Consider the following 24365-nt stretch of genomic DNA (forward strand, 5'->3'; position numbering starts at 1 on the left):
AACAAAGCTGTAATAAAGCTCAAGAACTACAATGATTTCGAAAATTGAAAGGCCATTTGATGGAGCTCGATGAAAACTCGATAAGTATAAGTAAGTAAATTTATATTTTAAATATAATTTTTATATACCTGACCAAACTGCTTACATTGCGGGTGGTGCACAAGTTTGTGATTTTGGGCACCATATTCAGTATATTTGTGATAATGGTGTTGCGGACAGTGTCCAGTATATCTAATAAAATTACAATTATTAATATTATTCGCCTATTCTCGATACATATCTTACGACAAAGTCACAGTTATCTCAAAAATATTATAATTAAGTGTATGGACATTTTTGGTGACGTTTTTTTATATAAGAACATAATATAAGTTAAGGTTCAGGTTGTAAGGTAATAAAAATAAGCATTTCAAAATAGTAGGTACTGAAGCGCTGAACTTATAAATAATTATGCAAAATTTATGCTATATGGAGATTAGTTATTAGCAGTTGTCAGTATTAAAATGTAAATATACGCTTTCATAAACACCATGGCTATAAAATTGTGACTACCAACGAGCGAATCGAACAAAAATAATTTAAGCACACCGACAACACCACCAACTATTTGTCACAGAAATGTTATATATCTAACCATGAGATAACATAAAATAGCTATATTTACTGAGGATAGCTTCGCTAGAATACTAAGATAATAATTATTTTGTTCTGGATATTTATATTTGTGAATCTGTAAAAATTATTCTGTACAATTTAATAGTTTGGAAACCATACCCTGGTATAATATAAGGCACAGGTCTTAAATCCAAACGTACTGCCATTTCATGTCACTACTAAAATAATTTAATAATATTTTTCTATTCTTTCACAAGTTCCATTTTGAAATTATTACTTTTGTTTTAATTTGACATGTATAAAAACTGCATTGTAGAATGTTTTTAGAAGTAAACGACATATCTTTTTTTTAAATCCTAGTGACGCGGAAGAAATTGATTAAATTTTTTAAATACTTTGCTATTTTGTTAATGATTGCATCATAAAGTTATTTTATTCACAAAACTACAATTATGTAATTAATTAATATAAGCAAAGTGAACCAGTGGTGTGTAGCCTTAAGCCTATCATTCTATGAATATGACAATTAATAAACAAATTAAAATTCATTTTTGATAATATGCAATTCTTTTGACATTTTGAATATTTAATTTGTTTTTTGAATTGTTGCAGATTCTTATAAATAAACCAAAATACCAAGATAATCGGTATTGAAAATATTTTGTTATAATTTGGGTAACAAAATTTTAGATCTACAAATGCGCGATGCAGTGGTATTGCGCTAATTTCATTTTAACCGGAACGCGTTCCGGACTCCGGCTTACGGTTTGGAAACACAACGGTTCGTACCGGTTCTGGTTCGGTTCAATATAAAAATTTGCCAAAAATTAAGAAGGAAAAGATCAGCAAATCTTTTGAACAATTTTCAATGCACCAGGCAATTCTCGTTATCAGAAATCCTCTTTAGCCCCGGAATGCGTCCCTGTCGAAAAAGAAAGCACAGGAACGACATTCCGGAGCGTTTCGGCTCGACAACACCACTAGTGTGATGTCATAAACATTTAATGAAATTATTATTTTAATTAATTATTATTAATTTTTTCATATACAAACTTGTGCGCAATGTACATTTTATTAAGCATGACATCTTGCCGGAGTATTCAGTCCTGTCTGGTTCAAGAGACATTTAAAATATGCAACACGTTCTCTTTCGTGTGCCCCCGTTTTAGTGCGCAACGTTAAATATCTTTCAAGCAGGTTCAAGATTTTGAGCTAAAATGTTGACGCAAAATTGTGCTTATATCTATTAATTATAAGGAAATGGTTTGATCGACCGTCTCACACAGCTAATTAACACGATTTCTTTTGAAATCGTTGCAGCAGTTTTCGAGAAAAACTCACATAAACACATACTTTTTCCAATTTTTATATAAAATAAATTCAAATAACTTCAAATGCCAAGAAAAGTCATACAATTAACTACTCGGTTTTTCTAAACTTTGCCATAGAATGATGTAAATAGATTATTGCCTTATATTATGTAAAGAAAGTTTTACAAACTTATTCCCAATACGCGTAAATAACAGACTTAATGAGAGAGAATTAAAATTTAGCTATTTATTTATTTCGATAATAAGGTTTTTGCTTTCTCTAGAAACTAATCAATGCTATTCCCAATTCATATATTTTTGTTCCATTTACTATAACTTTCAAACATACTTATAATATCTGCTGCAATTCCTAATTGCAGTTTTTACAATTCAATTACTTTTTGTAAGACGGATTTGAAGAAAAACTCGTTGCCCAGATTTTGTCCTATCTATTCTTTGTAATTATTCTTCAGCGCCTGTCAATATTTGTTTTAGTCTAATAGGTGCATTTTTAAGCTATAAATTAGTTGAAATTTATATTTCACATGTTTTCCTTCATTTCTCTTTGTGTATCTTATATTGTTTTAAAATTAACAGAGGTAAGAAAGTCGAATAAAGAACGTAAAAATTTTAATTTTGTATGCTACTATTAATATGCATTATATTTACAGTCAGGATGGATATAATTTAATAATATGATATCTTATATATTATATTACACAATTAAAAATTGTGATTATATAAAACACTAACATTCTTCAACAGTGAGAGTGAATGGAACTTGTCAATATGTCAAGAAGCATGTGGCTCTAGGGCAATCATTTCAATTTTTGGCCACCATGAGAAGGCATGTCATTTTTCGTGACCTTTTTATGGACTTACCCGCTGCATATAACATTTTTATAGAATTTTTGTTTAGCTTTGGACCATGAATACTATTGTCATGTTAAATCGCATTCAAAAAAAAAAAAAAAAACAACATTTTATTACAAAAACGTAGACTAAAATTAAAAAAAACGGCTCGACTGATCCTTTCATAAAGCTGGTGGTGTATGGCATCGTGTAAGATAACGTTTTTTTTTACTGAAAAAAATTTTTTTGACAGTTTTGAAATTTTGGAAAAAATGATTTTTAACTTACCGCAAGGCAAGTTATAGTAATCGCAAAAAATCGAAAATGAAAATTTTTATATATCTTTACGTTTCAAAGGTTTCTGTATATTTTGGCATACTTTAGAAAAAATGGATGTATGTGTTTGTGCACTATGAGTGAGTATGTGTGTATGTGTGTGTGTGTCGGGAACAACGATCAACCGATTTGAATAATTTAAAAAACATTTGATTTGTTTTGATAAGGAAACGTGCTGATTAGGTTTTGGCGCAGGCAGGTCTCGTAGTTCCGAAGTTACGAGGCAAAAAGTGCCAAAACCGATAACTCAGTTTTTAAGAGAACGGAGCGTCCGATTTTAATAATTCAAAAATCATTTTACTTGCATTGACAAGATGAATAACTGATTAAATTTTTGGGAAGGCACGTCCAGCAGTTCTCAGACTCTCAATGTCTCAAGGCCCCGTATCTTTGGAACGACTAGACCTGCCTTTTCCAAAAACTAATCAGCACGTCTAATCATCAAAACGAATCGAATGTTTTTTGAATTATTCTAATCGGTTGATTCGTGTCCCATACGCACAAACACACACACATACATACATTTTCTCTAAGGTAAGGCCAAAATGTTAAGAAACCTCTGAAACGTAAAGATATATGAAAATTTTCTTTTTGGACTTTTTGCGAGTACTAACCATAGATAATAAGCTACTTACTATCATATACCTTTTTTTATCCATGGTCACTAAGTCACCATAACTAAGGGAAGTTAGAAATACTTACATATAAAGGTGCATGATGAACATGATGAATAATATACCCAGATTAAAAATTTCAAACAAAAGCAAACCACGCGCAAATCAAGGTGCGCCACACCTAACGAACGAACATGAACAGGCAAGATTTGCGTACCAGAACGAACGGCAACGAGCATAGTGTGGACCATGGGGAGTTATCTTCGAACAAATGCGCGTTGCACTGTTTTGGTCTTGAGTAGTGTCAATTTTTAAAAATAGATGGATTATGTGTACTCATTTCAACTACAAATTATTCGTGGTTCATGCAAGTAGCTGTCAAGTATTTGATCGCTGTACGAATAAGCTAAGCATAACCTAAGTTTGTAAACCCGTATTGTTTCTAATAATTTAATTGTGTTTAAGTGAACTTTTAAGTGAAATTTAATATGACAAAGTGTTTTTATTGTACCCAAAAAAATGTCAAGTGCGGGTTCAAATATTCAGCTTTTCCAATACCAGTTCCCGCAAAGGTATTTTTTTTATAATAATTGCAGCAATTATTATATATAATCAAGATATTTCAACATGTTATTATATTGAATAGGTGTCTTGGGGGTACCTGCAAATTGCTGCAAAATGCACGAACAAGGCGGAGGAGTACTTTTGACACCCAAGGAATGCATGACGCTTTCAAAACTTTATTCAAGGAGATAGGATAAGCAGAATTCATAAACAATGCAATAACTTAAGGAACAAATTGTAACAGAGTATTAAATGTTCTAAGAAGTGTTCAAATTTAAAAGGAAGAAAATTCACAGCCGAAGACATATTTCTTGCTTTAAATCTGTACAAATAGTCTCCAAAGGTCTACTATTTTTGGTGACAAATATTTATTTTGCCATGTCCTCAAACATTGCATTCAGAGATACAATAGTATAGCGGTGGTAATGAGTGTCTATTTAAAACATTAGGTTGAGCTATTTCTCTTAAAAAGTATTAGTACCAGATACTATGGTGTTTTGATGTTTGATGAAATATCATCATCTTCAGAATTGTTATATGATTGGATTGAATCTCATATTGTTGATGTTGCAAAACAGTTATTTAGTATTGGTTTAAATGTTCATGAATGTAAGTTCATTGTTATATTTACTAAGATTATCTATTACATTAGTAAATGTAAACACTTATAAAGCGAGTCTATACCATACATAATATTTTAATGTATTTTGATTGAAGATTAGTATTATAATATTCTTCGAATAAATCTTGGGCAACATCTTAATATAATATTTAAATTCAAGATATATCTGTTACCGACCTTGGGAATCAAAAATATTGCTTTTATCTTTCAATTCATAAACAATTGTATGTGCATAAAACATTATTCTGTTCATTGTAAACACTTTGTTGATCTTTGATGGCAAATTCAATGATAATGTTTTCATGATGAAACATGGTTAAATGTAATGTTATAAAATACTCATACAGAAACTATTCAAAGGTTTCGTTAAATGCAACTTTTCTATTAATTGATTAAATAGCAAAATAACTATTAAATGCAGAATTAATAAAGAACAATGTCTCGTAAGTGAGTTTTAATCCTAGGAATTTGGATTTCTCTCAATTTTGATATCAATATATATTTTATGTTTTTATGACTTTTTTGTTTGTGAAGTATTTTTACTTTTTAAGAAATTATCTGTTCTTTTTAACATTTTGAATTTTTGTATTATTTGTCATTCTTTCTAAATTTGTCATTTCATCGTGTGCTCTTGTGCTTTTAGTTTCTTCTTAGTTTTTAAGTTTTTAATATATTAACATTAGTCATTAAGTAATTAATGAGTCAGTTATTCCTGCTTAGTTTAGTTAAATACTTCTGTGGTTTTCTCCACTTGGATCTTTACTTTTTGAGATATAATTTATTCATAATTATGGAATTATAATACTTATAATTATGTATAATAATTATTATATTTGTAAACATTCCTTAACTGTAATTATAGTTGTTAATATAAACATAATTTTAATTGTTCTTTAAACATATGTAATATATTTGAAAATATATTTTGTATTTCATATAATTTGTTCTTATTTCCAATATTAAAAATTATTCAGGTTTTTTGGGCTGTATACGATACGTACAAATTTAGAAGTGATATCAGGGGTTAATTTAAATATTGTACATGTGCTGCCATCTATTTTTAAAAATTTGTATTTCAATCGAGGTAACGTCAAATCGCCAGACATAGCGATCTATTATACTTGTTTATCTATGGTGTGGACGCCACAACGAATACGAACGAACACAAACAAACATGGCGAGCAATGTTCCGCAACTTGTCGGTGCATCAAAGATAATTGTTTGTTCATGTTTGAACTCGTATGTGCAGTGCGGACGCTACCACGAATGTAGACAAACATTTTTCTGTTTTGATGTTAAAATGTGCAGTCTTGCATTTTTCTCTTTCTCGCCACTTTAAATAATAAATGAATCTGACGTTTCACGGTACATCTTCGAACAAAAAGATTCAAGCCCTCACTGCTTTGAGGCGTTTGTTTGGAATGATTTGCCTTTGTTCGTGTTCGTGTTTGTTTTTCTTTGTATTTTCATGTTTGTTCGTTAGGTGTGGTCGCACCTTTTGTATTTTCTTGTTCGTCATGTTCGTTCGAGTTCGTTCATTAGGTGTGGATGCACCTTCGCACTGTGTTCGTTCGCGCTCGTTCGCTATTTATTAAGGTATTAGAGCTTTGGCAACACTGCGCTATGTCAACATGTACCGCGTGGCGAGTCAAGTAATGTCAAATGTCAAAATTGCACTAAATGTCAACCTTGATTGTCAATATTTACTAAATATTAGTATATTGTTAATTTAATTGATGTTATATCATTAAAGTAGTGTATATGCTTCATTAATAGTGAGGTAAATCATATTTCAGATATAAATATCTATTATTCATACATACTACCAATGCTAGTTAATATAAATGCCTACGTAATTCTTAGGTTATATTTTTATTTGTCAATTAATACAAATCTTTGATAACCACCAAAATAATTATAAAAAAACTTTATATTATTTGTATTTAAAATAGTTTCATTTTTCTGCATTATCAACGTCGTGCCGTGGTTTGTGTTAATTTTTGTGTTTTCATCTGAAATTAACTCCGTTTTACTAACTTATTTAATATCATTCATGTTTTTCTTTCAAATGTCTAGTATATCTGTCTTTTTATTTTGTATAATAGTGATATAATTTCTTGATCTTGTGTTTTTTATATATTCTTTTAGTACAAAATAATTAAAAGTATAAATGTTTTGATGAGTTGTTTATATATATATATATATATATATATATATATATATATATATATATATATTGATCTATATATGTTTTCAATTGAAAATAAGCCCATCTCGGGCACTGCGGTGTGAAATGGCAATGGGAAATCTCTCACACTAATATTTCCTGAATCGAGTTGGACTTTAACTCAGCTAACCTGCCCTAGTGTAGCACACCCATTATATATATATATATATATATATATATATATATATTAATTGAATAAAACAGCCAATGCATCGAATGTATAAAGTTTATTTTAATTTTTTTTATACGTTTCGAGGCTAGATTTAAGACTAGAGAAACGTATAAAAAAATTAAAATAAACTTTCTACATTCGACACTTTAGCTGTTTAATTCAATTTAATATGTTTCAACATCGAACAAAAAATCCTCAAGATATATATATATATATATATATATATATATATATCTTGATAGTTTTTTCGACGTTGAAACATATTTCAAAGTAACTAGCAGCCCATTTGTCGAAATAAATAAATATATATATATATATATATATATATATATATGTATGTATGTATAATATTTTTAAATTTATATTTTTATCTAGATGGCACAATATAATCCGAATGAATATTGGAATCAACAAAATCCACCAGATCACAGCTATAATTTTGAAGTACCAGACGATTTGTAAGTATTGGGACTTTCACCTATTTACAGTAAAGTACTCTTAAAACAATTTCAGCTTTCAGAGAAAGCAAATTATGTGCAATTATGTTATTTACAATAATAATCAAGTTTCCAGTATAAATCACATTTTGCTGTCACTATTTTTGGACCAGCAATAATTTTGTTAATTTATCAGTTAGCTGGTGGCTGGGTCCCACTCCCAGTACAGTTGTGACAGGAATAGATATAGGTTAAAAAACAATAGATATAATCATCAAAATGGTTTATAACGTCCTTTATGTGACACAATACAACATGATGTTTTAAACAACCATAACACTTATGAATATAATTACAATATTTAACAAAACATATTTTGTTAAATAATGTTAACAATTGAACTATGCAATCATTTTATTCTTATAATTAACAAGTAACCAATTAGGACTAGCAGTGGCGTCGGAACCGTGTGGGCTTGAGCCCACCCATGAATTTTGATAGGGGGGCTAATATCTCTAAAAAAAAAAAAAACGAGCCCACTGGCTGCCTATCAAAAAAAAAAAAAAAAAACGAGCCCATCCATCAAAAATTTGGTTCCGACGCCACTGAGGACTAGTATTATTATAAATAGCTTATTTGAAATCAGTCAAAAATGTTAAAAATAATTATCAGTTAACTGATTTGTCAAAATATTACAATAACTGTGTATCAATATACTGAGATCTAGTGATAATAGTGATTATCACCTGCATATTTTACATGAAACCAGAAAATGCATCTGATTGATGTAGAGCGCTGCCTCAATGTATTAATGAAAACTTGCTCGAGCAAACATACTTTACTTTTCTGCTTGTGGAACCTAAAAAAATGAGAATTTATTTATTTATTTATTTATCAGTTAGTACTAGTATAAATATATTAATCTGCTATGATAACTGTCACTACTGTGCCCTGGCACAACCATGCTCAGTCTTCCCTGCTACCATACAAAACTCAACCTTTCTGACCCATCACATTTGACGCTGACCCTTGTTTTACCATCGTGATAAGTTTCTCTCTTAAAAATAATAAATTTAAATGTCATCAATTCATAAAATAAGGAAAATGCCGAAGGATTATAATTTTGAAATTTGGGAAGTGTTGCCTCTAGACAATATTAGAATATGATATATTCATATTAATGACAATTCTATTGATATGAAGACGTGTGCAGGTTAGTTTTTGGTGAAGACAGGTTTAACCGTTTTGGAGATGTGGGGCAAAAAGTGCCAAAAACGGTAATTTAGTTTTTGAGTGGACGGAGTACTCGATTTGAATGATTCAAAAAACATTTTATTTGTAATGACGAAATGAATAATTGATGAAATTTTTGGTAAGGCAGATCTAGCGGTTTCGGAGATAGAAAAAAAGTAAAAAAAAATAGTGGTCAAAAATGAAAGATGAGATTTTTAAAAATCAGTATATACTATTTTTTTGTTAAAATTTTGTTGGGTTTCGTACCAAGTTTTTTAAGTTCCCGTAGGGTAAGTTACAGTAATTGCAACAAAATCTAAATTGAAAATTTTTGCATATATTTATGTTTCAAAGGTTTCTGAACATTTCGGCATACCTCAGAAAAAAATGGATGTGGGTTGTATGTTTGTATGTTTGGATACAATTTCTCGTCCACGATTTCGGGCGCACATTACAACCGATTTGAATGGTTCAAAAAACATTCGATTCCTATTGATATGAAGACTACTGAGTACGAAATGAATACAAATTTTTTTGTTACAATTTTAAATGTTAAATCATTGATCCATTTTTGACTGATTTTTTTCCCTCGAATATATAATTCTAGTACGGAAAGTAACAGAAAAAAATGAGAATTTTCAGTATTTTTTTTGTTATTAAATGATGTTTTTTTACAAAAATAGTAATACGGCATTATTATACAATGTTTTGAATTAAAGTAACAAAATTTCAGAAACCAAATATTATTTCCAAAGTTATAGTAGTTTTTGTTGACCCAGTTTAAAAAAACGTTCCTGGCGGTGACAGTCATAACTCCTTAGGGATTCATCTAAAATCAATCGAATAAAAAAATAGCTTTATAAATAGATAATTCTGGGCCTGATCGAAGATTTTCTTTTTTTGCAAAAATTAACAAAATGGCAGCATCAAAAAAAGTCTAGATTTTTGGGAAAAAATCAATGGTTAATTGGTTTTAATTTTTTTTTTTTAAATAAAAATTCTTCGATCAGTATAGTTTATTATGTATTCTAAAAGCTGTATAAATTTCATTAAAATCTTTTAAGCGGCTATCGAGTTACAGTTGTCACCAGTTCAAAAAACATAGTTTTGAGAAAAACGCGTTTGAAGTTTCACATTGGATTTACGTACAGAAATACGAATTATTGAATTACTTAAACCGAGTCATCTATTTCTGGGCCATATAATAGTTCATCAGTCATTGTGGAATATTCCAAAATTTCTATTTGCTGTTGCCTACGAAGCATTCTGGCCTCCCGAATGTTCTCGTTGGCGCGCTGATCTGCCACTTTCACACGTGCAGCATACAATTTTTCAGCATAATGGGAATTATACCCACAATTAGTTTCTAGAGTATCCATGATCAATATTAATGATTATGTATATGTATGCAGCAATTTGTACGATATTAGAACTAGTATTCACGGTTTTTGGGCAAATTTTTCATACTAGTTGGTTGAAGCTCTCAATTTTTTTTCTGATTATGGATTCAATTTTGAACTAGGCATCTTGAAAGTAAATTATCATTGCTGAGATCGTCGTAAATTGGTTTAATAGCTTTTAAAACATCAGAAAGGTAAGGGATAAAAATCTTGAGTATAAGTATCGAACTCTCAACTTGCTTTAGCGCACTGGTAAGAGTTCAATAACTCAAAAAGTAATCATCAGATAAACTTCAAATTTTTAGAGAATATTTTCAAGATAATTACACTTAACGAAAATGCAAAAATACCAATAGTTTCCATTCTATAAGGTTGTTCGAAAAGTCACTTTGTTCTTTTTACCACCTAGGATTTAACTATATTTTTTTTTATTTGAACCTAAAATCACACTTAAGCACTCTAATTATATCATTTGAAAGCTTATATTTTAAGGTTTGTGTGTAAAAAATGGATGGTGCTACTTTGAATACGAAAAGAATTAAGCACCATTTTCGACATATTTTAGTCTTACGCTATAGGAAAAGTAAAAATACTGCTTAAATCAAAGTGAAATTGATTGTATATGGAAATGACGTATTGATAATACAACGGTGCCAAAACTGGTTCCCTAAATTTCATTCCTGGTATTTTGATGTCCAAGAGCACCACGTCCAAGAAGTACGATTGAAGCTTGAAAGTCGAGAAAGGTATTAGTTGATGCAAACCGGCTAATAACAATACATGATATTCCTTTGATTTTAAATTTATCAAATTTAGCAGTTCATGGTCACTTAAAAGGTCTGGGATTTTCCTCGAAGCTCAATGTATGGTTTTCATAGAAAGAAACCTGTGTCGTCGCACTAGCCTTCGCTATTTGCCTCTGAAAAGTTCTAACAGTGTTTAGGTTTTGAAGCGAATTGTCACTAGAAATGTCAAATTAGATGTAAATAATAAAATACACGCAATCTCCGATGATATATAAAAGAAGAACCTGTTCAAAACAGTTGCAAATCTGTAATTCGCCAAAAAAAGATGATGCAATATGTTTGGTGAGATTTTTAAGGAGTTGTTCGTTTTTCAGCTTTTTTAAAATAACATAACGGTTAATATGGATGCCTTATGTCATCAGTTGCATAAACTAAATTATGTACTTCAATAGAAAAGGTCATAATTAACCCACAAGCAAGGTATAGTATTGCATCATGGTCGTCATGACCTCACATATGTTTGGTACATCGCCAAAAACTGTTACTGCTTGATTTGGGCCACATTCGTCACATTCTCCAGACCTGTCACCATCCGACCATTATTTGTTCCGGTCACTAAAAAAAATTTTAGGCGGTAAAATTTTTACCTCAAATGAGAAATCAATCACCAGACATATGTGAGGTGATTGAGTATCAAATCAATACCAGAAATATGACAAAAGATGATCGATCAAAATAGCCAATATATAATTATATGTATAATAATATAAGTATTTGGTTATTAACTTCCCGTAGGGTAAGTTATAGTACTCGCAAAAAAACGAAAATGAAAATTTTTATATATATTTACGTTTTAACACCTTCTGAACATTTTGGCATACCTTAGAAAAAATGGATGTATGTGTGTGTGCGTGTATGTGGGTGTGTTCGGATACAAATTTTCGTCGACGATTTCGGGAACACGGATGAAGCGATTTGAATAATTCAAAAAACATTCGATTCGTATTGATAAGGAGACGTGCTGATTAGGCGAAGGCAGGTCTAGCCGTTCCGAAGATATGGGGCAAAAAGTTACAAAAACGGTAACTCAGTTTTTAAAATAACCGAGCGTCCGATTTGAATAATTCAAAAAACATTTTACTTGTATTAACAAGATGAAGAACTGATCAAATTTTTATGAAGGCAGGTCTAGTGGTTTCGGAGATCTAGTAATAAAAGTAAAAAAAATGCCATTTGGGGGTCAAAAATGATCATTAGACATATGCACATCAAAATATCAGATATTTTATAGGGATTTTAACAATAAGTACAAATTTTGTTTATATCATTCATTCCTATGGGTTCCGTACCAATGTTTATCCGTTAGACGGCGACGCGGCGCTTACGCGCTTCGATATTTCAGCTTTATGCAGTTAAAGCAGTACGATTGCTTTGAAAAAATGTTCTGAATTTCCAAAATATTTCAAAATAAATTTTTCTTCAAAAATTCTTTTTTTTTCAAAAAAAATAAATTTTTGTCAAAAATTTATAGTTTCTCAAAAATCTAATTTTTTTAGAGTAAATTTTTTTTCAAAAATATTAATATTTGTTAAAAAATAATTTTTGGTACGGGAAGTTTCAGCAATTTGCCTTAAGGCACGATGCCATGTGCCCCACTAGTTTTACTATTAAATTACGTGCCAAAATGTCTATAAAAAAACGATGTTAATTTTCGAACAACATAATAACCATATATCATAATAATTTCCATATATCATACTATCATGCAAGTTGGGTCATTTGACCTGCTATGTTGCGGGTAGGTATATGATATATACGCTATGGTGGGAATAGGTTTGTATATGAAAAGCGGCGGTACGATTAGTGTTGATTACAAACAGTGTTGTGTAATTATGACGCAGCAATATAATTTTTAACTTATCGAAGGATAAGTTTGCTTTAACGAAAAAATCCGATTTGCTAATTTTTGAAATCAAATTGAGACCAAATTTGAAAAAAGTATTGTGTGTGAGCCGATATTTGACTTCTGGTCGATATAAGTTTTCTCAAAAACAGTTAAACTGATTTGAAAAATTTGAAAGTCTTTCGATGTAACTCGATTTTCAATTTTACAAGACGATCGGTTAAGACAATTTCTTTGTAATTCGCAGAAAGGTGTAAAATTTTTCGTCCACGATTTAGCCCATAATTTGAGCCAATTTAAAAAAAATTAAAAACTGTTATTGGTTTTGAATCGTATTGATTAGTTTTTTATCAAAATCTGAGCCTTCCGGGGTTCCGTGTTTCGTAGGTAACTACTGATTATAGTTGACGTCCTCAATTAAATAAAATACATTTTTAGATCTTGAAATTGATAAAATGAAATGTGTTAAATAAATTAATTTAATCGATACAATTTTAGAAATTATAAATATGTTTGAAAGATTTCATTTGGAAATCGCATTGATTAACTTTTAGTAAATGCGACAATTTATTTTCCAAATAAACATGTACATACATTGCTGAATCTCAATTCTAATCTATTAAGTTTATTAAGATGCGTCCACACCCAACGAACGAACATGTCGAACAAGAAAATACAAAGAAGAAAGAACAGGAACACGAACGAACGCGAATAATTCCAAACAAACGCCTCAAAGCAGTGAGGGTTTGAATCTTTTTGTTTGAGGATGTACCGTGAAACGTCAGATTTATTATTTAAAGTGTCGGAAAGAGAAAAATTATTTAAAGTCATCAAATTTACAAAATTTATCAATAACAGCAATATCTTATAATAAACACAACATAAACTAATGCAGGACTGCACATTTTAACATCAAAAAAGAAAAATGTTTGTCTACATTCGTGGTAGCGTCTACACTGCACATACGAGTTCAAACATGAACGAACAATTCTCTTTGATGTACCGACAAGTTGCGGAACATTGCTCGCCATGTTTGTTTGTGTTCGTTCGTGATCGTTGTGGCGTCCACACTATGCTGTTGCCGTTCGTTCTGGTACATTCATTTATGTTTGTTCGTGTTCGTTCGTTAGGTGTGGACTCACCTTTATATATTTGTATCAAAAAGTAAATGCCTTAAGGCAAAATGCTATTTACAACTAGTTTTCTGAATTTTTGTTTATTGACAACTTATTTTTAAATATTTATTCTTAACCAAAACTTGATTTTGCTTTCAGCGGTTTTCAATCATTCGACAATGATCCAAATCAACAACCATTGTCCAATCAAAATCAAATGTATCCAAATGTTCCATTTACCCCAACTGAAAATGTTTACACCGGTCAAGTTTATGATCCAAATTTAATGCCAAAAACTGACCAATATTCTCATGGAGGAGGCGGAGGAGAATTTGATGATGAACCACCACTACTGGAAGGTAAATGAACTTGATAAATGATAAATTTCACGATTCTAAAAATGTTTTTGAACATTTTTATATATCATTATATTTTGTATTTGAAATTTAATAAGAAATATTTTATTTTAGAATTGGGTATAAATCCAGATCATATTCTCAAAAAGGTAAGGTCAACTTTCAACTTCTGCTAATTTATTTCAATTTTAGCTACTTTTTTTTAAATTTATATAAGTTTTATTTGTATATATTTAATTTATATAAGTTTTGAACATTTAAATATATATTCATAACGAAATGAGTGGAATTAGTTATTGAATTAAATTTTTTATGTAATAGTAATGTAATTAAATTTTTACAGCTGATTTTTGATATGTGGTCTAATAATAATATAAATTGCTATTTTAGACATTATCAGTATTAAATCCCAAAGAAGATCCCGATCCGAATTTGTTCAACGATACTGATATGGCCGGGCCACTTGTTTTTTGTTTAGCATTTGGAGCTTTTCTTTTACTGGTAAATAATATTTTTGAAAAAATAGTGTAGATCTTTTCATATATTTCAAATTAATTTAAGTTTAAGTATGTATATTGATTCATTGAAACCAAAATTCTAAATATATTAATAAAGTTACACAATTTATTAATGAATCTGCATCTAACATCTGTAATAAAATAACTGTTTTTCAGTTTATTTTAAACATAATTATTAAACACATTAATAAATCTATATTAAAATTGGTTGAGAGTAATATGATATTTTTTAATATTAATAATTTAATTCAAATAACTATATTTAATATATTAACAAATCTAAACTAATTTTGATTAATAAAACTAACATAAGAGAATATTACTCTTAACTTCACGTACTTGATCTAAATATCATATTCATAATAATATCAAATATCAGATTCATAATAAAATCAATATATAATAATTAATACATTATAATTAATTAATCTATTTATCAATTTATTTAAAACATATTTATTAGGCACAATAATAATGCTATATTATGATTAATGAATGAAACTTATATTTTTTTTAATGATAACCATTTAATACAAATATCTATATAATTAATAAATTAATAAAGCTAGCCTAAACTTTAAAAGTATTAGTTGATCTCAATTTATTTTTATTATACAGTAAATTTTACAGTAAGCAAAACTAGACATTAAAAATACAATTTGATTTGGGCATTGACAGTGATTTTGATATTGACAGAGATTAATATAGAATGAATTTCTTTTTCCCGATTTTAAAGTTAATAAATAAAACTGATTTTATATTTTTTTAGTCTGGCAAAGTGCATTTTTCCTACATTTATGGTATCGGTGGAATTGGTTGTTTGGGCATGTACAGCCTTCTTAATCTAATGTCTCAACGTGGAGCAACTCTGATGGGTGTGGCATCAGTTTTGGGATATTGCCTTTTGCCAATGGTACTTCTGTCAGGAGTTAATGTCATTGCTAGTCTTCAGTAAGTATTATTAACTTCCCGAAGGAGAAATAGTTTTCATCAAAAAATCCGATTCGCTAATTTTATGTTTTCTCGACGATTTAGGCTATTCTGAATCAAATGAGATCAAATTTGTAAAAAGGACGTGTGTGGAACAGATTTTCTCCCTTTTTTATATTGTTTATTTTTTGACTATGTATAAAAGCACATTAGTCATATACATTCTATCAAGCAACTTTACAATTCTATTTTATTAGATTGTATATAACTATATAGCGCACCATACATTCTTTTTTTGTCAACAATATTATAATATTAGTTTATCTTAAATCGACGTTTTCTCAAAAACGGCTGGACCGATTTCAAAAATTTAACAGCAATTCGATGTACCTCGATGAGGACTATCGTTTGTCAGTTTTGCGCGACGATCGGCCGAGCCGTTTCTTTGTAATTTGCAAATTGTAAAGCTTTTTCGTCCATGTTTTAGAATGATCTGAATCGAATTTAAAAAATCAAAAACTGTTCGAAAGATAGTAGTTCGGAATGAGGCTCTACGACAAGTAGTTTAATTTAAAAAATGATCAAAGTTTGAAAAAATATTATATATTATATAAATATATATTTATATAATATATATGTATATATACATATATATATATATATATATATATATATATATATATATATATATATATTGTATGATTCTGAATTTTATGTTGACATATAACAAGGTCTAGTAATCGGGCATAACATCAATAAAAAACATGAATTTCATTCAAATCCATATGTTTCGGCTATAATCCTAGCCTTCATTCACCATACATATATTGATACCATGGATTATTAAAATCTTCCAATTTAACACTAAGTTTAACTAATTGTAAGTACCATTTACTCTTTTTATTTTTCTTTTCAATCTGATTCAATGTTTTAGTTTTTAATTTTATTTTTAGTTTCCACTGAATGCAGGCTAGGATTATAGCCGAAATGTATGGATTTAAAATAAATTTTTGAAAAAAATTCATGTTTTTTTATTGATGTTAAGCCCGATTACTAGACTTTGTTACTATATATATATATATACTAGATGACCCGACAGACGTTGTCCTGTACCCACATCTACGTCTTTTTAATATCATATACTAATATTTATACCGTTCAGTTAAAAATAATCATTATTGTTTTTCGAATTAATATTTACACCAATATATGAGTGATGTTGAATGTAGAACTGTTTTAAATAAAATGATTATTCTCAATTCCCACAGTTAACACTTTAATTATCCATTTAACAAATATTAAAAAATGTTCAATAAAATTGTATATTAAAAATTATACACTGTAAATTTATTTCCAATAGCTCAATTTATTTCAATGCCAAGGGTTATACAATTTTTCAGTCATACCTGTAGATGTGGATGTATAAATAAATGATTTTTTGTTTATTCACGACTAAAACATTGATATTCCAAATTTTTCACACAGAAAATCATCGTCTGCCTTTGTGATTTATGGTCATAGCATAAGACACGTGTTGAAAATTGAAGTCTTTTAAAAGGTATAACAAATTCAGAAAAAAATAATATATAGCATTCGCGGTATAGGTACAATATCACCTTAGATTTTTCTACCCAAAATAAATGCTTCAATAATGTTGCCTATAATTTTTATAATTACGTACCATATTTTAACTGGCTTTTAGTAATTTACGATCTAAATTAATTTTTTTTCACTAATAATTCAATATACATTATTACTTAAGTTTATAGTTGAAGTGAATTAATTTATCAAATCCTGTTCACATGTGCTCTATTCAACCTACGATCAACAAAATTATTGCAGTAAATAGAGAGGAAAAAAGCGTGTATCGGAAATAGGCTAATCTTTATCTTAAGTTCAGAAGTGAAAACAATTTGAACTTCTGAACACCACCCACCGGATTATTTGAATTTGAACTCTTTTTATTCTGATTTTATCAGTACTTGCAATACACTATTATTTATAATTAAATGAGTTACAACTTTCTCTATCATAAATTTTACCGTAACTTCTCTTATTTTGAAATGGTAAAGGATTGAAGGACTCGAAAGACACTCTGATTGGACACTATCAATATTTGTGTAACAGGAAAATAATAAAAAGCAATAATTCGTCAGTAAAAGACCTTGAATTTTCACTTATATATCTTTATACGTATCTTTTATTTTTTTAAATAGATTTTTTTTTGTGAAATCATGAGATTTTTGGAAATAGAATCCGCCAATCTCTTAAACCAAGTTGATTATAGAGGCAATACAATTATTTTCAACTTTAAATGAAAAAAATATTGTATGCGTCTTTTATCTGCATGATAGCTCACTCATTTTACACGCAGAAGTACTCATTCTAAAGCTTAATTTGAGTACTATAAAAACTCCGTTTTCATATCTAGCCTAATATTGTTACTAGAACAATTTTTAGAACAGCGATTTATTAGGATTTTAATTGATATAATTTTGTTCATTACATGATTTTCGTTTAAATGTATATGTTTGCAAATGAAATATTTGCAAAAAACGATAAAATCGCAAAAAACAACAAATTTTTAGTAGCCAGTAACTTGAAAAGTAATTTCTTCTTTGAAAAACATTATTAAACATTTTTCTCTTCTAATTAGTTCTTTTATCGATATCCGACGTTAGTTTGAAAGAGATACAATTGCACCACTGAAAAGGGATGTCATCCCCCGGGATGTAAATGATTCTAAATTATTTTTATTTCTAAACTTGAGAGTAAGATGAACCTAATTCCAAAATTTCATGCAAATTGAAGCATATTAAAAATATTCAGACCCAAAATGCTCCATTGTCTTGAGTAAATATTTCGTATCCAATGCCAAACATATGAATTTTTGACACAATGAAACTTCTAAATAATTGTTTGAATAAGTAAATTATTTTTGTATCGTGATTTAGTAAAGTAAGGCAAAACACGACTGCATTTAAAAGTTAAAAAGTAATAATCAGTCAAAGTGAATTATAGGCTAAGTTTGATGTGCGATCACTGACAAACGCATGCGCAGACTGTATCACCTGTCAGATGTTGACTGTAAATCTTATATTATATTAATTTTTGGCACATCTCAGCTGCTTTTCGGCAATAATAATGTAGTCATTACATTTTTCTTATTCATAATCATAAATATATTATATTTCAATATTGTCTTAGCCTAAGTGAATGGAAATGTTTGGCAATGCCTTAAATATTTTCAAGGGCAAACAATGATAAGCGATTTTGTATCTTTTTCCATTTATTTCTACAATCTAGCTATATTTCTATGAATATAAAAATTCCAGAAAAATTCCCGAACAAACTTCAGGAAGATTCATGAAAATCCGAATTATAGTTTAGGAGGATTAATCATTCATACATAGTTACAGAAGAATTTTATATATGATATATATATATATATATATATATATATATATATATATATCTTGAAATAACGATTTGCCAATCGTCGAAATAAAAAAAAAGAAATAAATACATATATTTATTTATAATATACGTTTCGACACGGATTGTGTGTCATCATTCAGCAATTCTTTGTTAACAGTATCTAAAAAATTATTACAAAGTTTAATAAACTGAACATGTTTTGTTTTTAACTTACCGTAGGGTAAGTTATTGTAATCGTCCTAAAATCGAAATTGAAAATTTTTACATTTCTCCACGTTTTGGAGGTTTCAGGACATTTTGGCATACCTCAGAAAAATGGATGTGTGCGTGTATGTATGTATGGATACAATTTTTTGTCCACGCACGGATCAACCGATTTGATTGGATAAAAAAACATTCGATACCTATTGATAGGGAGATGGGCTGATTAGTATCTAAAATTGAAATCGAGTTTTTGAGAGACGGAACATCCGATTTGAATGATCTAAAAAACATTCAATTCGTAATGACGGGGAAAAGTGGTGATCAGTTTTTGGCAAAAGGAGGTCCAGCAGTTTAGGAGATACAGAGCTGAATGTGCAAAAATGGCAGTTTTTGAGTGAACTAAGTTCCGATTTGAATGATTGAAAGAACTTTCTGCTTGTTATAACAAAATAATTGCTTTTGGAAAAAAATGTTACAATTTTTTTTTCAAAATTTTTTTTTCAAAAAAAAAAATTTTTTTTTGTATATCGAGAATAATTCAGATTTTAATTGTAATTCTGACTTGAGTTCTAATATACTTTAAACCAATATTTTCAACTTTGCAATTAAGTTTATATAATTCTAATAAATATTAGACAATGTTACAGTATTTATAATAATCTATTCGAAAATCTATTTAATATTACTCGATCATTTCGTTACGGTACGGGAAGTTTCAGCAATTTGCCTTAAGGCACGAAATTAATGTAGTAATGTAGTTCTGAGCAAATAGAACGCAGCGAAAAGTCACGTGACATACAAGGAGTGTTAGGAGAAGGTTTTCAGGGATAGTTAAACAGTGGGGACACAAATTTGAAAAATAAAACATATCAAATAGAACATGAAATACAATAGTCAAAGATTTGGAAAATTATAAAAAATTCATAATATTATTACAAGAGTTATGTACTAGAAGAGCAGAATTTCGTCTATTAACGCAAAGGGGGTTTAAAAAGATAAATACAGATTCAGAAAATTTTCTGAGTTCAACATTCTTTTCCTTATATAAATTAATAGGATTTTTGGTATTAAAAGTATGGTTTAAACTAGTCACATGCTCCGAAAACTGATTTTTATTTTTTGAATTGCAAATGTGTTGGTAAATATATTGCGAGCTTTCACCAATATTACGACAATTACAATCATTGCAATCCACTTTGTAAACAACATCAGTAACATGCTCAACTGGAGTTTTAGACTTTAAGGGAGTGAAAAGTGAGTTTAAAGTGTTGTCAAAAGTAAAAACTAAGAGAAAATCTTCATTTAAAAACAGTTTTTTTAGAAGAAGTCACTTTTTCTATATATTTATATAATAAAATTACATTTATATTTCTTTAAACTTTGCACATATTTTTTATATACTGTTAACAAAGAATTGCTGAATGTATATTATAAATAAATATTTGTATTTATTTGTTTTTTTTTATTTTAAGATATGTAACAACGTCGAACAAAAAAATCTAATTGTTATATACACACACACACATATATATATATATATATATATATATATATATATATTAGTGATGTAACGAATGTTGGATTTTTCACATTCGCGAATGCGAATGCGAATGCGAATATTCATCTTTAATATTCGCGAATGCGAATGCGAATGCGAATGTTAAATTTCAAATAAAGCGCGCGCAAAATGTTTGACATTTCAAATGTAAAAAGATAGCAACACATTTTTACCACTCTAATGTAGCTCAAGGTGAACTTGCTAATCTACAAGAAACACGGGTCAAATCGAAATTTTTCAAAAATCCTTCAACCAAATATCAGCTCGTGAAAAATATTTTGGATTTAATTGGAAATGAGGACTTATGCTTTTTTCTCCTGTAGCCAGAGAATATTTGGTAACTCCACCCACAAGTGTCCCCAGTGAAAGAGTTTTCAGTGGAGCTGGACTTCTTTACACACCTCACCGAAACAGGCTGCACGGAGAAAGAGCTTCAAAACTTTTATTTTTAAAATTTAACATTCCTTTACTTCAATTTAATTACTTCGAATTTAAAGTTACAGCGAGTTTAATTATTTTAAAAGTCAACTGTGTCAACTTGTTATTAGCAAAACTATAATTGTGTAGTTTATATTTCATTATTTTTAATTCATACAAAAAGAAAATTAGTGAAAAAATGTACAATTGAAACCAAATATTAACATTATGAATATTAGAACTTTACTTTTGTTTTAAATAGAAATAAATATTTTTTTTGTAAAAAGCTTATTTACAAATAGTCAAGTATTCATTATTTGGTTTTTTAAGTTTATATTTCATCATTTTTAATTCTTAGAAAATATATAGTGGAATGGCAAAATAAATAAGTATGATTAAATAAAAATATATAAATCTTATCAGTTGTGTTATCATTTCATATGCAACTATATAATAATTTCCTTTTTGTTTGTTAAATACATTCGCTAAATATTCGCATCGTTTTTTGCGAATAGGAATGCGAATGCGAATGCGAATATCGAAAAATATGCGAATATTCGCGAATGCGAATGCGAATGCGAACATTCGTTACATCACTAATATATATATATATACGAACCGATTTATATAGGAAAAAAAGTCGCTTAGCTATATATTATAGAATAAGATAGTTTTCTGAAAAAACTCTAAAGTGAGTTCTTATCTCCCGTGAATTGACCCAAAAATAGAACTTAAAATTTGAAAAATTCCATTTTGACCCATTGAGAGTGCCCTAATCGCGTCCGAATATATATCCACGCGAGTGGGTTTCGATTCAAACGTCAAACGTTGCGCATACACGCATTTGAACTAATTGTGAGTAAAATTTTAGAGGTTTTTATTTTTTTACTCGAAAATTTTCAATAATAAAATTATCAAGTATTTTACCTTTCGATGAAACTTGCGTCTTAATTCTTGAATACTCGGGGCACTTGTTTCTGATTGTGGTTCTAGAAATGACATTCACGGTTACGGTTCCAACGTAATCGTGAATGAACAAAATTGGTAAAAATTAACCACAATAACCGAAAAATGGTCACAATTTTACCAAAGCTGTAGGTTGCACTTAAAAGCTCATAATTTCCAAACAACGTGAGATAAATTCATTTTCTAATTCTTTTCAAGACAGTTGAGATCAATACTATAACCCCGATTCGGCATGACGTCGAAGTCTGGGACACCCTGTATATATAGCACAATACGAAATCTAAACTAGTGGGGCGCATGGCATTGTGTCTTAAGGCAAATTGCTGGAACTTCCCGTACCGTAATGAAATATTCAAGAAATTTTAAACGTTTTCAAATATATTATTACAAATACTGTAACTTTCATTATTTTTGCTATCTTTTTATATCTGAGCAAATCAAATGTAAATCATAAATCATTTTATCTCCAGAACATTAGCAATCGTTATTACATTTCGAATTCAATTTAAAAAAAAATAGTTGCCTCTAATTTACACAAAATTGAAAAATTGCTCCTGTACATTCACAGTCTAAACCGCATTTGTAAATAATTCTGTGCGACATTTTCACGTATACTGTGCTTAGCTTGGCGTCATTTTCACATTTTTCAATATTTCTTACAAAATTGGAAAAGTTCTCCAGTACAAAAACAGTCTAAACGCACTTGGGTAAACATTTATACCAGAGTGGCGCTAAGACTGTGCTTAGCCTGGGTAATTTTTTGAATTTTTTATCTAAAATTACAAAAATATTTTTTGAAAAAAAAATTAGAAACTAAATTTTTTTTTGCAAAAGCAATTATTTTGTTGAAACAAGCAGAAAGTTCTTTGAATCATTTAAATCGGACACTTAGTTCTCTCAAAAACTGCCATTTTTTAACATTTAGCTCCGTATCTCCGAAACTGCTGGGCCTACCTCTGCAAAAACTTTTCCCCGTCATTACGAACTGAATGTCTTTTTGAATCATACACATTGGATGATTCGATATCTATTTTCTGTACTCTTTGCTCCATATCTCCGTAACGGCTGGACCTGCCTTTGCCAAAAACTAATCAGCACATCTCTCTATCAATAGGAATCTAATGTTTTTTTAAACCATTCAAATCGGTTGATCCGTGCGCCCGAAAAATGAAAAACGTGAACGAAAAAATGCGGACATACAAAACACACACACACACCCCGCACACACCCACACACACATCCATTTTTTCTAAGGTATGCCAAAATGTTCAGAAACCTTCAAAACGTCGAGAAATGCAAAAATTTTCATTTTCGATTTTCGGCCCATTACTATAACTACCCTACGGGAACATAAATTATTAAATTTATGTTAATTATACATATCACCACTTTTAATCTGAGTTTTATTACTAGGGGTGCAGTAGGAATGTCATTATCGGGTTTAGCAATACTATGGTGCAGTTTCTCAGCGGCAAAATTATTTGCAGCCGCCCTGGATATGACTCAGCAGCGTGTTCTAGTTGCTTACCCCTGCGCCCTGCTGTACGGCATGTTTGCTTTAATTACTATTTTTTAGCAAAATTCTCAACTGTTACTTAAATTGTAAGTGAATATTATATAATAATCGATTTTATATTGATATTTTTTTATTTGATGAATACTGTTTTCATTGTATGTAGTCAAATGTAATTTATATTCAATATAAATTATTCGTGATCAGTCATTTTATAGAACTATTTGTTTTATTCACTACAGTGAGTGCAAGATTCTTTTTATAACAGTTCATGTTTGTCAATCAAAACTGCAATACAGAAAATGAAGTCTCAGAGTAC

At 29.3% G+C, this 24365-nt stretch overlaps 1 protein-coding gene across 2 annotated transcripts; it reads left to right on the forward strand.

Annotated features, from left to right (window-relative positions):
• LOC113363564 (protein YIPF5) lies at positions 1-24365 on the forward strand. Of its 2 annotated transcripts, XM_026606054.1 has the most exons (8): positions 6590-6693; positions 7688-7770; positions 14306-14505; positions 14617-14651; positions 14893-15003; positions 15790-15971; positions 23947-24135; positions 24289-24365. In XM_026606054.1, the coding sequence occupies exons 2-7, from the start codon at positions 7688-7690 to the stop codon at positions 24107-24109; spliced, it is 774 nt and encodes a 257-aa protein (XP_026461839.1). In that variant the 5' UTR covers positions 6590-6693; the 3' UTR covers positions 24110-24135; positions 24289-24365. The 2 variants fall into 2 exon arrangements, with proteins under 2 accessions (XP_026461838.1, XP_026461839.1); XM_026606053.1 differs by lacking the exons at positions 6590-6693; positions 24289-24365 and adding an exon at positions 1-90 and having other exon boundaries at positions 23947-24109.

This window comes from Ctenocephalides felis, unplaced genomic scaffold (assembly GCF_003426905.1).
Source record: "Ctenocephalides felis isolate EL2017-DRISC unplaced genomic scaffold, ASM342690v1 CF-g0.4_SCAFFOLD_00845, whole genome shotgun sequence".
In the NCBI taxonomy this organism is placed as follows: Eukaryota; Metazoa; Arthropoda; class Insecta; order Siphonaptera; family Pulicidae; genus Ctenocephalides; species Ctenocephalides felis.